This window comes from Puma concolor, chromosome A2 (assembly GCF_028749965.1).
Source record: "Puma concolor isolate L17-30 chromosome A2, mPumCon1.1.hap2, whole genome shotgun sequence".
Taxonomy (NCBI): domain Eukaryota; kingdom Metazoa; phylum Chordata; class Mammalia; order Carnivora; family Felidae; genus Puma; species Puma concolor.
In genome coordinates, this window is record NC_141668.1 from 79033274 (window position 1) to 79050244 (window position 16971).

Sequence of the window (16971 nt, forward strand, 5' to 3'; positions counted from 1 at the left end):
GTTTATTGTTCCCAAAAGGTAATAAAAATTGTGCTCAAACAACAATAGAACTGGAAGGATGATATTTTCTCAGTATCTCACTGAAAGTAAGTAGCTTTTTGCGCTATAGGATTGGATTTTTACATCTCGTAGAAAAAATAGGTGTGTTCTCCAAGACCTAAATGACACAGAGGTCTGTGCAAACAAATGTTCCTTAGTGTAGGCAACTCAGACACCCAGTGTAGGCGTTTAAGGATCAATATTATTTCAGGGAATTCCTCAAACTTTTATTTTCTTGGAACTGTGTAGACTGAACTAAAGATGAGACTTACTTGGTTAGACTATTCCATTTGTTCTCTGGATGAGGACCAGACCCAACCTACTCTGAAAACACACGTCTCCTGTCTCACTAGTTCTTACTCGAGCAGTTTAAGAAACTCAATGGCACTATTTGCCACTGGTTTCCAACCAGACAAGGCCTAGTTTTATAAATGAATATATTTTAAAACTAACAAAAATGAAAACAACTTACAGTACAACTTTGTAGACGAGAACAATAGTTCGAACGCTTATAAATTTGAAATGGGAGAATTGAAATTCTCATTCTATCTCCTTAGTTATGTACACTTCATGAAGTAATTTTTCTCTCCATTTGATGCTTGACGTATACGTGTATGTGCCATTACCTAAGACTTAGGGTTAATTTGAATTGCAAGGGAATTAAGGAAGAATTCATTTTCAATTTGATTATAATTTAAAGATTGAATAGCATTGTAAATTGTTGAGTAATTTTACATATTGACCGTGCTCACAGGATATAAGTTAAAATATCCAAATCAGTAATATTTTCAATTTTCCCGTCTTTCCAAATGACTTCCTATTTTAATCTAGGAGAAAATAAATTACTGTTCTTTTGGAGGATTTAGAATACTGAAGTATATATAATAAAGTAGCTATACTGATAAAGGATAGCATGTGGTCTAATTAGAAATGGTGTGAAACACATTGTATTGGGGCTGGTGGGATCTAGCTCAGGGAGGAGCTTCTGATGGGTGTCTGCATAAACCTCAGTGACCCTACTTGTCTGAATCTGAAATGTGAATTTTGACGTATGAGGCTATACCTTGTCACTATTAGAAGGCAAGATAGTAATGAAGAAATTGCATTGAGACCATTCCAACTTTAGTCCTAACTTTACATCCTCCACATTTTTGATAAAACAGTCATATTTATATCATAGGGGTTGAATATCTGATTGACTAGATACTAACATTTAATAATATCAGCACCTCTCATTTGAACAACCAATAATGAGGTGCTTTGCTAGACATTTATATTTGTTTAATCCTCAAAAGAATTCTGCATCATGCTGTTTATTCCCATTATACAAATTGGAAAACGTGATGATACACAGATTGTCACTCACTCAAACTAATAAAACTGGAGTCAGAATATAAACCCAGCCTTAGAAGCTGTTGCTCTTTCTATGACAAAGTGCTAAGAGAGGCCAAAGAGAGGGTTATGAATATACTAACTTGCCTTTCAGGAATTCTGTGCAGAAGGCACACGTCTATGGAATTACTTTTAGTATTTCACAAGCATTTATGTATTTTTCCTATGCTGGTTGTTTTCGATTTGGTGCGTATCTCATCGTGAACGGACACATGCGCTTCAGAGATGTTATTCTGTAAGTAAACTTAAAAATAGATTATTCTAGGGGTGCCTGGGTGGCTCAGTCGGTTGGGCGACCGACTTCGGCTCAGGTCATGATCTCACACTCCGTGAGTTCAAGCCCTGCGTCGGGCTCTGTGCTGACAGCTTAGAGCCTGGAGCCTGTTTCAGATTCCGTGTCTCCCTCTCTCTCTGACCCTCCCCCATTCATGCTCTCTCTCTGTCTCAAAAATAAATAAATGTAAGGAAAAAAAGAAAAAAAAAATAAAAAAAAAAAGATTATTCTATAAAAAGGTTTTAGAAAAAGGTTTTAGTAGGTCTATGTAAAGTTTGGGAATAGAAAAAAAAAAAAACACGTGCTCTAAAATGAGGTCAGAGAGTTGAATCTGCCACAGAAATCTGATCTTGATAATACTCCAAGTACAATTTAAACATCCGAGTTGAACTAAAATGAACCAAGCTCCTAAAAATGATCATATACCAGAATTGTAGTAATACACAGAACTCCAGTCAAGAGGAGAGCGAGTGTAGGCAGAAATAAATTGTAATGAGAAAATCGCTGGTTACCATGGACTCAAAACAGAGGGTTAAATAGCTTGCTGTTGATCTGCAACCAAAGATGGCATTGATAATGGGATGGGAACGCTTAACTGAAATCTGGCAGAGCCTTGTTCCCCTGACTAGGCCTGGGATGACCTTGCCAGCATTGCCTCGTAGCCTCTCCTTTTTTCTCGGTTTCCAAGGCTAACCAGTGGTCTTCCTAACGGATGCATTCCTCTTTTCAAAATATGCTAAATACATTCAATTAGGTTGCATTCTTGTTTTGCCAAAGGGAAGCCATTCTTTTTAAGATCACTGGGCGTATTTCTGCTCTAATGGGTTGATTTTAAAGTAGTAGTAGTGAGCAGCCTTTTTTCTGAACAGGGTCAAGACAAGGAAAGCGTTTTCGTCCAAAATTAAAATAATTATGAAAAAAGGTATATATAATGTTCATAGCTTTCAGGATCCCAGCAGGAAACAGATGCTCCTTCAAAGCGGTAACTAAGAGTTTGCTAAAGGGTCTGTTTATAAAGGTGTGAGAAGAGTTAAGGTAAGCACTACCCAGGAAAGCTGTGAACACCCCAGCAGTTTGCAGCTGGGAACCGACCACTGAGAGCCTCAGCCTAAAGGGCCAGAGGAGGGGAAGAATCTCAGAACCGCGCATAGGGGGGCGTCTGTGGTCCCTGATGGAGGGACACCAACAACACAAGAACCTAACCAGACAGAGCCAATACCCTGGCCTCACACTCCTCCAGCCCTCCCTTCCCCTGCTGTTGCCTTTCATGGCCAAACCCCATCAAAAGCCAGAGGACAAGAAAAACCTTTTGATGCCATCCATGAAGGTCAGCCTCTCAGGCAGGAAGTGAGATGGTACAAGATGGGGGGTGGGGGTGAGGTGGAGAGCAGAAAGCGGTTGGAGAGGCACAAATGGCAATATCCAGCTCTGGGAATTACAACTTAGAGTACTTTTATTTTCTAGAAGAGCATCACTGAGAAAATTGGCCCTGCTTTTTTGTTTCTACTGATGAGGGAATATGAGTCAGGCTAGCCCAAGCTAGCAACCCCCCCCCCCACCCCAGTCCCCAGGTGGGATCTGTGTGATACTCCTTGGACACTCCTGGCTACCCAAGAACAAAGGAAAAGGGTTTAAGTGCTTGCCATGGTAGTGTGGGAAACTAAAGCAAATGAAAAATTAAATTCCCTTACGGCCCTCAGCCCATTGACCAGTCCTTGAAACTGGCAGAGTGACCTCCCTCCAGGAGCTGAGCTGCTTAGATTATGACACTTTGTTAGGGGCAAAAGAGAACCTTAGCTTATTCTCCCAACCTCAAGGATCCTGTAATTCTACTTCCTTTATCTCAATTGCCCCAGGATATATGCTGGCAATCATACTCCAAGCTTATGCCCCCCCTCCCCAGTATACATTTGAAGGGCCTCATGGCTGGGGTTTTATTAAATGGTAAAAAATGGCATTTTCCTAGCAACAGCTAGCCCTTCAAGGTCCTGGAAACCTTGCTTCCAAAATTCCTTAGAGACTTACTCTCTCCCTGACCCCTTCCCAACCTGAGGGTATATAATGATTTACCCGTCAAGACCCCATACCATACAGCTATTTCCCATGCATGGGTCGTGTCCCCATGCTTTATTAAAATCACCTTTTTGTACCAAAGACATCTTCAAGAATTCTTTCTTGGTCGTTGGCTCTGCACCAGCCCACCATCCCCCCAAAACTTCATCACTACCATTAATAAATTAAATTCTGGATAATTGGAAGACAACTTTTTAATCTTCAATGCTAAAGCTAATTTATAGGCTATATCAGAAAGCTAGGCAGCAACATGCTGGTTCATTACTATTTTAAAATTTAGTTTTTGGTAACCAAACTTACCCAGTATTTAAGGGAAAGCCTTATTACACCCACCATTCCTGCCCCCCATGTACTTAAAACATAGTTTGATACCTTAGATTTAGAAGTTTGGGACATGAAAGTTTTTAAAAATTTTTTTAAGTATTGCTAGATAAAAATTTTCCTCCCCTCCCCTTTTTCTAGGGAAGCTCTGATGTCAGAAGTAAATAGTTTTGTGGAGATACAGATCTCAGAATCTTTAGCCCTTCCTAAAAGATACTATAATGTATTATCATTCTTCAAAGAGAAGATCATTGGAAAATAGAACTTTAGGGCAGTTGTTTTTCTGAGGGTAGTGCCAATAGTTAGCTGAATTGTAAGAGAAAACCTAGTTCTAGTAAAAGAGCTTATTTTCCCTAACAAAATTTCTTTAACTACAGTGATTAATATTGTTTGGGAGCCTAGAAGAAACTACCAACTGGAAGTCAGGGCCAGCAATTCAATAGGAAACATCCTTTCTTGTTGGAGGCTGATCACACCTGCCCCCAAACCACCCCCCCCAGCCACCCTCCCACCCCCCCCCCCCGCCACCCTCCCACCCCCCCCCCCGCCACCCTCCCACCCCCCCCCCCAGCCACCCTCCCAACCCCCCCCCCCCAGCACTCTGTATGTACTTCATTCAGTTCCCTCAGGTCTAAAAAGGGTATAACTAGTCACTAAAAGTACTTGAGGTCACAGTCAGATTCAGTTATAAGCCACTTCCTGAAAAAGAAAAACCGTGGCAAGTTACATCAATTTTTGCTTCTCCTCTAGATGTCCTTTGTTAGTGGAATTTCATGGAAATGTGTGTAGTGGTCTTGTGGTGGGGTCGGGGGGAGGCAGGGATCAGTGAAGGGGTACCCAAGGGAGTAAAGAAAATCAATACTAGTAAGCAGTATGTCTTTGGACTTTGAAATATCACAGAGCTAATTATAGAAACTAAGGTTTTCATTCCTCTCCTTCCTTCTAGGGTTTTTACAGCGATTGTGTTTGGTGCGGTAGCCCTAGGACACGCTAGCTCCTTTGCTCCGGACTATGCAAAATCCAAGCTGTCTGCAGCCCACTTATTCATGCTGCTTGAAAGGCAACCTCTGATTGACAGCTACAGTAAAGAGGGCCTCAGGCCTGTGAGTTCTCCGTTGCCTGATGAATGCTTGCTTAATTTTTCCGAAAGGTTTGATGTCTGCTAGATTATAACTGCAGGATATGTTTGTAATGATTCTATCAGCCTGTTTTAGCTTACTCTGGGATATTTACAGGGCTAATATTTGGCCTGCATCCTTAACAGTTTAACATTTCATAAGAGGTTTCAAGGATTCTGAAATAGAGTACACTGAAAGTAAAGAAAGAGGAGCCTGGGCTCAGTGAGTGGAGCATGCGGCTCTTGATCTTGAGGTGGTGAGTTCAAGCCCCATGTTGGGCATAGAGCTTACTTAAAAAAAAATTTTTTTTAATCTTGAAAAGCTAAAACCTCCTGTATCGAATGAAAAGTCATAATAATGAAATTTTTAAAAAAATTAAAATACTCCATCAAGAACTAAGTAATTCCCATGAAAACAGTTATTTCTGCATGAAGGTCTATGCATGTAATTCTATGGGTAAATGCAAATAGCAATTGTGCTGGGGTGCCTGGCTGGCTCAGAATGGATATAGCATACAACTCTTTATCTCAGGATTGTGAGTTCAGGCCCCATGTTGGGTAGAGAGATAACTTAAAAAATACAATCTTGGGGCGCCTGGGTGGCGCAGTCGGTTAAGCGTCCGACTTCAGCCAGGTCACGATCTCGCGGTCCGTGAGTTCGAGCCCCGTGTCAGGCTCTGGGCTGATGGCTCGGAGCCTGGAGCCTGTTTCCGATGCTGTGTCTCCCTCTCTCTCTGCCCCTCCCCCGTTCATGCTCTGTTTCTCTCTGTCCCAAAAATAAATAAAAAACGTTGAAAAAAAAATTAAAAAATACAATCTTTAAAAAATATTAAAAATAGCAATTGGACTTTAATCACATTTTGTAATGACAGTGTTAAATTGGTAAGAAGGCTCCTTCATTCACATTAAGAGTAATAATGCTATACTGTCTCCAAAGTTAATTCAAATTTAGATCTGAATGTTCGTTGTAGGACATGAGCTGCTGTACATTATAATGCACAAGCAGCAGTGTGGGGAAAGAAATGAGGAGTTAGTTTTTCTGGGACTTTATCATGGATGTCACCTGCTGAGAAAATGGCCGTGCCCCACGAATGAGATAAAGAGGTGGCCAGGGGGTACCCTGGGTGGCTCAGTTAAGTGTCTTGATTCTTGATTTCAGCTCAGGTCATGATCTCAGTGTTCATGAGTTTCAGCCCCACATTGGGCTCTCTTGCTGTCAGTGTAAAACCCTCTTGGGAGTCTCTGTCCCCACCCCTCTCTCTGCCCCTCCTTCTCTCTCTCTCTCTCACAAAAAGTAAAAAAAAAAAAAAAAAAAAAGGTGCCAGGGTTGGAGGCCAGGGCTGTCCACCGACACCTTACTCAGACACTGCACTGAATGCCCAAGCCTTTGAGCCTTTGGCCACTGGCTTGGCTCTAGCCTCAGAATCCTCATCTGGGAAAGCTAAATAGTTATCTAAATGAACCAGAAATTGAGTTTAGAGAACAAGTCTTTCTAATGTGACTCTAACGTTTACCCCATTCTCCTATCTTCATTTTATGTAACAACAACTTGCTTTCAGTAATAACCAGTGCCAACACTTAAACTGAATATGAATTTTATGTCTTTCTACCTTATCTTTGCTAAAGTTGCTGTGAAAGACTTGTAATAATTATCAGACCAATTATAATAGCAACATTAAACTTTGGTGTTGTTTTGTTTTTAGGATAAGTTGGAAGGAAATGTGACATTTAATAAAGTCCTGTTCAACTATCCCACTCGACCAGATACCCCGGTGCTTCGGGGGCTGAGCCTGGAGGTGAAAAAGGGCCAGACGCTGGCCCTGGTGGGCAGCAGTGGCTGCGGGAAGAGCACGGTGGTCCAGCTCCTCGAGCGGTTCTACGACCCAATGGCCGGAACAGTGGTGAGCACACTTTCTTAAGTTTGTAACGGGATTTAAGGCTTTACTTCAAGTGGCTGATAAACCAGTAGTCTTGTAATGGAAAAAAATGGGGCAAATAAAGGCCTATAATCCTATTTGGTGTGATGACCACATTCTATAAACCTCAAACTGGCACCCCTAGATGAGGAGATGGGAACAATAGGGTAACAATAGCTTGACTACACTGTGTAGGTATTCTGTACTAATACTCTGGTGGGAATATCTTTATTTATGGAGAGGTCAAGACTAAATGTACTTGTTTCTATTCCCTCACCCAGAAGGTTACTGCATTCTCAGCTAATATATCACAAGACTTCTCTAGAAGCACTGCGCCTCCTGCTTAAAAAAAATCACCACCACCAAAACCATATTCCCAAAGACAGTGTCCTTTGAACTTGTTTTATGTAGTATTGAACTCTTGTCCTTAGTGCCATCAGAAAGAGAAATGGGAGAAATTTAAGGCTGGTAGTTCTCAGGGAAAGAGTGGTAGAGGTAGGACAGGAAATACCCAACTTTCAGAAACTGGGGCCACATACTTACCAGCTTTTTTAACTGGTCCACCCAGAAGAGGGGAGTAAAGTCAAGTTGAAAGGTTGGAGTCATTCCAGGAACAGCAGATATGAGTAGGACACCTAATTGCAGACTTCTAGAGGCAGAAGGAACACTGGCCTGGAGGAGGGCAGATAAGGACGAAGAGGAATTTGGAAAGACAAGGCCAAATAAGCTACCATTTTGCTGGTGAGATACAGGAAAGGATGGCCTAGTCACCATAAAAATCATTTTGTTGGCCTCCAACAATGTGAGCACTTAGAGGCTGGGAGTCTTGTTACTTCACAAACTGATGATGCCCACATGCAACAATGCTCCAAATGGTAAATCTATTAGTTTATGATTTGGTTTTTTTTTTTTCTTTTTAAGCCCGTCTTATAGTTTGTGGACTTTGGTTTTCAGCTCCTAGATGGTCAAGAGGCAAAGAAACTTAACATCCAGTGGCTCAGAGCCCACCTTGGAATTGTGTCCCAGGAGCCGGTCCTGTTTGACTGCAGCATTGCTGAGAATATTGCCTACGGAGACAACAGCCGGGTGGTGTCACAGGATGAAATTGTGAACGCAGCCAAAGCAGCCAACATCCATCCTTTCATCGAGACCTTACCCCACGTAAGTTAATGCGTCACTTCTTAGGATGAAATCACAGTCAACTGCAAACAGTTTTCATCCTCCAAGCAGTACACAAAGTTACACACCAACGAAATCTTAGAGGAGAATTTATCTCTTTAGTAGCACTGGGACCTTGGACAACACACTGAACTGCATACCGTGTTTCCTTACTGGCAAATGAGAATATTGGTCATCATGTCTAGATCTTATAAATGCAGTGAGAGGCAAATGAGGTGACATTGGCTGCAAACACCGTCTCTCAGGTTGCAAACTGGTGGCTGTGGGCTGCATTCAGATTGCAGTCCCGTTTGATTTATCCCTTATGGTGCTTATATTTTTAATGATTTTTGAGGTAAACATGGACATGTGGTTGTAAGGAACAGAGATTTTACGTACCCTTTACCTAGCTGCCTCCAGTGCCATCTTGCCAAACTGTAATACAGTATCACAACCAGGATATTCACTGATAGAACGTGCTCATCTTAGATCCTCTAGTTTTAGTCGTCATTTGCTTCTGAGTTTAGTTCTCTGCACTGTTACTGCACGTGCAGACGCCTCCCCAGCATCCCTCATGTTGCCCCGTTACAGTCAGGCACCTCTCCCTTTTCTCCTCACTCCATCCAACCTTTGGCCAACCACTAAGTTTTCCATTTCTCTAATTTTCTACTCTAAGAATGCTATATAAGCATGCATAAACTATTAAGATGAGCTTTTCCATGCAGCATAATCCCCGCAAGTTCTTGTTCTCTATAGTTCATGCCTTTTTCTCTCTTTAGTGCCATGCCATCCTGATTATTAGGACGAGTAAGGTTGCATGGTACGGATATACCAGCTCGTTGAGCCATTCACCTGTTGAAGCCTATCTACGTTGTGTCTAGGTTTTGGCTATTAAATCTCCTAAGCATTACTGTACAGGTTTTAGCGTGAACTGGAGTTTTTATATCTCAGATACATGCCACAAGTGCAGTTGCTGGACCATATGGTAATTGTGTGTTCAGTTTTCTAACAAACTGAACTGTTTTCCAGAGTGTACCATCTTGTGTTCCTACGGCAGGTGTGAATTACAGCTTCTCTGCATCTTTGCCAGCATTTGCTGTTGTAATTCTGGTAGATGTGTAGTAATAACTCATTGTGGTGGGTTTCCTAATGAGAAATGTTGAACATCTTTTTACATACTTACTTGGAAATACAGACTATTTCCTTTTTGGTGAAATAACTTGTTTTTTTAAATTATTTTCTAATTTGAAAAAAATGTTGAGTTCTGACAGTTACATATTTTAGTTATTAGTCCTTTGTCAAATACATAGTTTGCAAATATTTTGAGCCAATCGATAGCTTATTTCTTCATCCTTTAACAGGGTGGGTCCTATGCAGAGCCAAGTGTTTAATTTTGATAAGGTCCAGTTAACACGTTTTCTTTATACACATTGTGCACTTGGTATCAAACAGGGCTATTTCCCTAGCCCCAGGTCTTGAAGAATTTCTCCATTTTTTTTTAAGTTTTATATTTTCGGATAAAGTTTTTCTTTACTGTTTCAATTTATTCATTTGGAGAGGGCATTATTCTCTTATTTGCATGGTCCCCAACTCTCCCTTGTTAGCTTATTGTAGCTACCGTGTCTGTAGCCAAAGTGCATTTAAGTCACTATGGATTTAAAAATAAGAAAAAGTTCAGTGGAACAATTTTCTCCAGTAGTTGGTAAAGGTGAGTTGTCCTGCAAAGATTATTTGAAACTCGAAAGTGATGGCAGGGATCATTAATCTTGTGTCTTAGCTAGCATCTCAGGTTCCACTGAATTAAGCTGAAATAAATCTCAACTATTTTTACCTTTTCTCTTCTGCTGTAACTAACAATCACAGTCATACACTGTCAAACCCTCCATGTTGGTTAACCTTACTCACCCTTAACACCTAGTCATGGACCCTCATATAGAATTTGATTAGCAGAAAAGCTAAAGCTTCAGCTCTTTACTGACATTGGACTTGAGGAAATTCACATTACTGCCTAAGCCCTACAGTACTTTTTTGGCCCTTTTATTCCTTCTGCTTTTTTCCCCCCCAGCCTAGAATGTTCTTTCTCAAGATGCAGCTTTCCAACTTCTTTCCTTCATGCACAAAGGTTTCTTTCCTTCATGTATCTCTTGTTTGTTCTCCTGCTTTCTCTCCATAGTTGCTATTTGCTGCTTCTGATCTTTCATACCATGTTGAATATATTACTCATTTGGCACCTATTTGACCTTAAATAGAGTGCTGTATAGGTGGCTGATCTCTTCACATTATAAATTCCTTCAGGGTTAACAACAAAAGAAAGCTGCCTCCATTTTTATATTTCTCACAGTTGTTGGTATAACAGGTATTCCATAAATATTTAAGTGAATGCGTTGAAAAGAGAATACACTAGGTTCCACATGAATATTTAACCTTAAAGTTAAAACTCAAATATTTGTATTTAACCTTTAAAGACTGCAAAGACATCAGATCAATTGGCATTATGAGAATGGTGGGAACTCAAGAATTTACTGCTCAAATTTCTGTTGCAGAACACTAGTGAGAACTAAAGAACTTTGTTCTAGTTTGATCGTGATTAAGTGGGGGGAAAAATTAAATGGATCACCAAGTAGCTGTTATGTATTTTTTTCCTGTTAAGCAGAACTGTCAAATGTTGCAAAGTACAAGTTTATTCAGTATACCATGAATCATTTTGGGGGGTTAGGACTTGATTAACTTTACTAATGGTTAACTTGCAGAAATATGAAACAAGAGTGGGAGATAAGGGAACTCAGCTCTCAGGAGGTCAAAAACAGAGGATTGCTATCGCCCGAGCCCTTATCAGACAACCTCAAATCCTACTGTTGGACGAAGCTACATCAGCTCTGGATACTGAAAGTGAAAAGGTGTGGCCTCTGCCCTGATGTTCCATTTACTTTGCATAATAGTTTTGGTGCACTATCAACTACGAAAAAAAGTAAACAAATTTTTCCCAAATTTTGTAAAATTATCTGATTTCCTAAACCAAAAATATTCAAAAGAAAAAAGCAGCATACATCACATTTTTAGCACAATAATAAAAGGGAACTATTAAGTACGAGAACTGGACAGAAAACTTAGATACCTGTGACTTAGTGAGAATCGGTTTTTATTATAATTAAAAAGAAAATACTTTTTAAATGCCATTTATGTAAATTTACATGCATTAAAACCAAAGACTCAAAGATTCAGAGATGAGAATATAAAAAGTAAAATAATCTTCTGTGATGGTGAAAGTTTAAGGTTTCTGTTCTGATTGATCATTAGATTGTGCAAGAAGCCCTGGACAAAGCCAGAGAAGGCCGCACCTGCATCGTGATCGCTCACCGCCTGTCCACCATCCAGAACGCAGACCTAATAGTGGTGTTTCAGAATGGCAAGGTCAAGGAGCATGGCACACATCAACAGCTGCTGGCTCAGAAAGGCATCTACTTTTCCATGGTCAGTGTCCAGGCTGGGACACAGAACTTATGAACTCTTGTTACATCTTAAAAATAGATTCAAATTATAGCTTTCTCTGATTTAAACTAGAAATCGTTTTTTTACAAATAATCCTATAATTCAGATGTGTCTCATTCCATAAGTTTTAGAACATCTGATTTGCTGCTGATACTATAGCATTGCAAATTCAGGAGTTACAAGTGACACCTGTCTTGAGGTATAAAAATGGCAGCCTAGCTGTTGAGTTATCAGAAACATACAGAGAAAAGACAAGTTCAAATAAAGCTATAGAGCTAACAGCACAGACACAGGGAAACTTCTTACTGTCCTGAATAGCTGGGTAGATGACCGGATAGATTGGAAAATTTTCCAAAGAAAAAGGAAAAAGACATTCATTGTTCCACTGCCTACTGTCTACCTTGGTGAGTTTCTGAACTATTCTTTTGGGGACCTGAGGTTTGTTTTTTCCAAAAGAATGGATTCCCAACTTTATCATCAAAGTCCAAGAGAAAATGAGATTCTTACACAAGCTAACTTCACAGGCACACATCTGTTCCTGTAAAATAAAAAATTGAACATTAATTAAAATTTTAACTCCATAAAAATTGCAGTTATCTCAAGGGTAATTTGAAACATTGGAAACAATAAAATGCTAGGTTCTCTATTACTTTTTATCACTAATCCTAATTTGCCCAGGATATGTTGAGATAGGGAAAAGAAATCTAGGCAACCTTTGTAACCATACTAAAGGGTTTTTCCTTAATTTCCCATTTGTTTATAATTTACTGAGGCACTATCCATTCTCACCTCTGTCACAGGCTCTTTAGGTAAATAAACTGCCCCAGCTCCGTTCCTCTATCTGTAACAAACCAGATCTTACCAAAGATTTTTTTCACATGGAACCATGTGGGTAGTGGACTAAATTTCAGATTAACCAAGAGAAGAATAGGGCAAGGGGTTCATTACCCAAGTGGTGACTCAAAAGCCTCTGAAAATTTTACTACTACCAGTCGGGTTGAGACCCAGAAAGCTCTTTGTAAAAAGCATTACAGATGATTTTTACATCAGGCAGGTTAGGGAAACGTGTTAAAGTAGGACAGAAGAGGTTTCTCTGCAGGAGGTGAATAGTTTCTAAAATACCCAAGTCTTTAGACATTATTCAACAACAGCGAACCAAATGATTCTAAATCCCATGGCAATGTAGTCTATAAAATTGTACTGAGGAAAAAGGGCCAAAGTACAGAATAGGAGGAAATATGAACTGTTAAGGATGTATCCATTGCTAAAGAAGCCCACTCAACTTTTCACAAAGAAACAGGGGCCACCTGGGTGGCTCGGATGAGCTTCTAACTTCAGGGCAGGTCATGATCTCACGGTCTGTGGGTTCAAGCCCCACATCGGGCTCTGTGCTGACAGCTCAGAGCCTGGAGCCTGCTTTGGATTCTGTGTCTCCTTCTTTGTTCCTCCCCGACTCATGCTCTCTCTCTCTCCTTCAAAATAAAAACATTCAAAAAAGTAAAAAAAAAATGTTTCTTCTATCAAGAAATGACACCCCCCCCAATCTACACTGCTATTGCAACTTATTTGGCATTTTATTGGTTAAAACAAGTGACATCACGTGACTTCAGAGCCTAGGCCTTAAGAGGTCTTGCAAATTCTACCTTTCTCTCTGGGAACACTCCCAATGCCAAGTACAGAAGTCAAGGCTAGAATACTGAATGATCAGAGACCATGTGGAGAGTGTCCCAGGTACCAAGTCCCCAGCGAGTGGGGGCTTTACAGCCTCAGTCCAGCACCCTAGTGAATGCAGCCACATTAAACTACAGCAAGATCAGAAGAACTACCCAACTGGGCACAGTCAACTGACACCATCGTGTGAAATAATTGATTTAAGACCGTTAGTTTTCGGTGGTGTTGTACGCAGCAGCACCTAAGTTACATCAGAAAGTAGAAGGTCAAACAGGAATCGATTAGTTATCCAAACACCATACAAGAAGCTATAGGATTGACAGCTTTATTTTCTATTTTGAACAGCAGGGAAAAAAAACCCTGTAAAATCCTGAGAATCTGATTCAACATTCAATCTTTTTAAAGTCGCCAACTCTAAATATGTGCTTTCATTTTATATATTCACAAACTAGTTATAATGAATTTTGATAGGTTTGGTATAAACCTCCCTCTAATTCTTATATCCAACAGAAATTCTACTTTTAAATGACCAGTAAATTGTAGTGGCCTTTCCCATCAAACAAAGCAGGCTTGTATCCCTGTGCTGAATGTGGAAGGCAATGATTTCATGGGGAGTTAGCATTTAATCATGTACTTTATATCCTTTGGCAACTAGAAACTGTTAAAGTGCTTGGAAGACAGACTCTACAATGATGGTCAGAGGATTTATAACCTATACAGGTACCAACAAAAATATTTGTAAGTTAAGAGTAAGACTTGCATTATTAAAAATTGTAGACTTGCATTGTTGAGGCTCATCTTCAACTTTCGCATGATGCTATATCTCATTGTATCAATTTGCATTGCTACTGCATCAGAGGAAGCTTAAAAATCCTATTTTTATCTTCTAGGTGAGAATAGATTTAAAAAACGTGATTCTACCTATGTCTACATTTAACAAGTTTCCTTAAATCAATATTCCTTTCTATCTCACATCAACAACCCACTCTCCACACCCAGTGTAATATTTTTGTCAATGCTTAATAAATGACTAGTCTCTAAAGATGAGCAGTGTTCATCAGTTGCATCATATCTTGGAAAGAATGAAAAACCAGCTGAACCAGCTTTTCTGCATCAGTTTCTGGGCAGGATTTCCAGGCTGTACTGGCCACATTAAACCTGTGAAGCACAAATAAAAAATGATTAAGTACTATACAAAAATCACAACACAAAGAGGCTCCAAATGGTGATGATGAACACAGCCATGACCTTTACAGCATCTGGTAAAATGCCTACTATTATACTTAGGAGAAAATTCTGACTTCTTGTATTACAAGGCCCTGTATCAACTGACCACCCAAACCAAAACTCCAGAAGCAATGTTTTTAAAGCTCTCTAGGTGATCCTCATGTGTACCCAGACTTGAGAACACTGTCCTCCAAATGGAGGACCTCTTCAACTTCTACCCCCACCCAAAGCAACTTCATTGCTAATTGTCATGCTGTTTCTTTCTGTTCCTTATAAATATCAGGCTCTTTCCTACCCCACGACCATATAATTTTGTTCACCAGCAAAGTCACTGTGAAAACATTAAGTGTATTCTACTTATTTAGAAGGCATTGTTACAGGGCTGGGGATACAACAGACAAATCAAAACCCCTGTTCTTCTGGGCTTATATCCTAGGAAGGGAAGAAAGAGAACATACAAACAAACATGGATACCCACTGGATGGTTATGAGTGTTCTAAAAAAAAAAAAAAAATGCAGCAGGTGTGTGTGTGAAGGAGGCACAAGGGCTATTTTAGACCATCAGAGAAGGCCTCCCCGGCCAGAGCAAATTTTAAGCAAATACCTGTACGGACTAACGGAGTGATCCCTGCATGTTATTTCAAGGAAGAGTAGGAGGCAGAGGAAATCACAACCACAAATGCCAGGAGGAGGGAGCTTGCTTGCTGTACTACAGGTACAAGAAGGCAAGGGTGGCTGCAGTAGAGTGAAAGAGGAGAGCTAGAGAGGAAAGGTCAGATCTGTGACTGAGAACTTGATCAGACAGGATCTCACAGGAGGACTCTGAATTTTACTGTGAGTGAGATGAGCTCTTGGAGAATTTTGAGAAGAATGATAGGACTTGAGTCACATTTTTAAAAGGGCATCAGGGCTGTTGTGTAGACAGTGGTCTGTAAGAATGAAAGGGTGGACCCAGAAGACCACGTGAGAACCTGTTGCAATAACCTCAGTGGGAGAAGATGGTGGCTCAGCCCGGATGGTGGCACTGGAGGTAGGAGGCGGTGATCGGAGTCTGGAGAGCTGCTTTCTTGGCATAGTATTAATTCCTTCTCATCCCTAACATCTCAACTTCCCTGTTGCTCTCTGACCACACTAAGTAAAGTGGTGCTCGATCTCGCCCTCCCCACCAGTGTGTCTGTATTACCACATCAGCTTGCTTTCTGGTTCCCAGCACTCATCACTACTTACCTTGCTTATTTGCTTCTGTCCCTCTTTCCCCAGGAGAAAATAAAATCTCTAAAAGCGAAAATCTGGTCTGTCTTGCATCCTGAGCACCTAAAACGCTACAAGTTTCCACTACATACTTCCTGAATGAGTGAATGGATGTTCTGCCCCAGGATCGGGACTTCCAAAGTCAGAGACCTGGTGTGTCTGGACTGAACCCTTGTCACTGCATGCAATACAAGATCCATACTTGTCAGGAAATATGTTAGAATGCTTATGCTCTGTGTCTGGTCGTGATTTTAGACCGTAGACCCTTTATATGAAAACATAGTAAGATCTATGTTGAACATTTGTAATTTAACCTTTAATTTGTACATTCATGGGCATAAACTAAATACTAGGGGAACAAATATCTAAGGACTTAGATGCTAACAAATGTAAGTACCACTGGTGTAAGAGACTATATGCACAGGTCACACTTGACACAGAGGCAGAAGAGAACATTTTGCAGAACAACCCTGACTGTAAACTCTTTTTAAAAAGTTAATGAAAAAAATAAATTACAAACAAATATGTCAGACATATTATCAATCCAATTGTTCACATTCCATCCGAAGCCCCCAATCCTACCATCTTATTCACATAGTGCTAAATGTGGCCACATGATTTTTTACAAAGCCCCCCAAGCTCTCAAAGATCTCTGAGATGGCCAGACTATATGGATGAAGACCTTGCAAGCCATTCTTCCAATTTCATATTACCTTATTCTCCACCTAACAGGTTTTAATATTTTCTTTCTCTTTCTTTCCACAAACACCAATCAAACCTCATCTGAAATTGCATCTGAGCAGGTAAAACATTCTTTTTTGGAATATAAATTAATTTACCTAGTCTCTTATCTTGGTCACATTAGTACTGTTAGGACTACATGAACCACCACATATTTATAGGCAATTACATTTTATGTGTTTTATTACCATAAAACACCTTGCCCAGAATATGTTAATATGTGTACTGAGATTTAAGGATGATGGCAGTATATCACTGAGTCAACCTAAATCGGTGTTCTGCACAAAATGCCTAAGGGACTG

The 16971-nt window shown here is 40.2% G+C and overlaps 2 protein-coding genes across 3 annotated transcripts in view; one reads left to right on the plus strand and one right to left on the minus strand.

Moving 5' to 3' along the window:
* Positions 1–11841, plus strand: part of ABCB4 (ATP binding cassette subfamily B member 4) — a 72138-nt gene extending 60297 nt beyond the window's left edge. Inside the window, exons 23-28 of the mRNA XM_025929634.2 lie at positions 1526–1666; positions 5046–5202; positions 6920–7117; positions 8087–8293; positions 11041–11187; positions 11588–11841. Coding sequence (XP_025785419.1) covers positions 1526–1666; positions 5046–5202; positions 6920–7117; positions 8087–8293; positions 11041–11187; positions 11588–11794 — 1057 coding nt within the window. The 3' untranslated portion in view covers positions 11795–11841. The remainder of the gene's footprint in view (positions 1–1525; positions 1667–5045; positions 5203–6919; positions 7118–8086; positions 8294–11040; positions 11188–11587) is intronic.
* A 1918-nt stretch (positions 11842–13759) lies between these two features.
* CROT (carnitine O-octanoyltransferase) overlaps positions 13760–16971 on the minus strand; it is a 46525-nt gene continuing 43313 nt past the window's right edge. For both annotated transcript variants that reach the window (XM_086696786.1, XM_025929470.2), the window contains exon 18: positions 13760–14608. In XM_086696786.1, the coding sequence (XP_086552912.1) occupies positions 14488–14608 (121 nt within the window). In that variant the 3' untranslated portion in view covers positions 13760–14487. The remainder of the gene's footprint in view (positions 14609–16971) is intronic.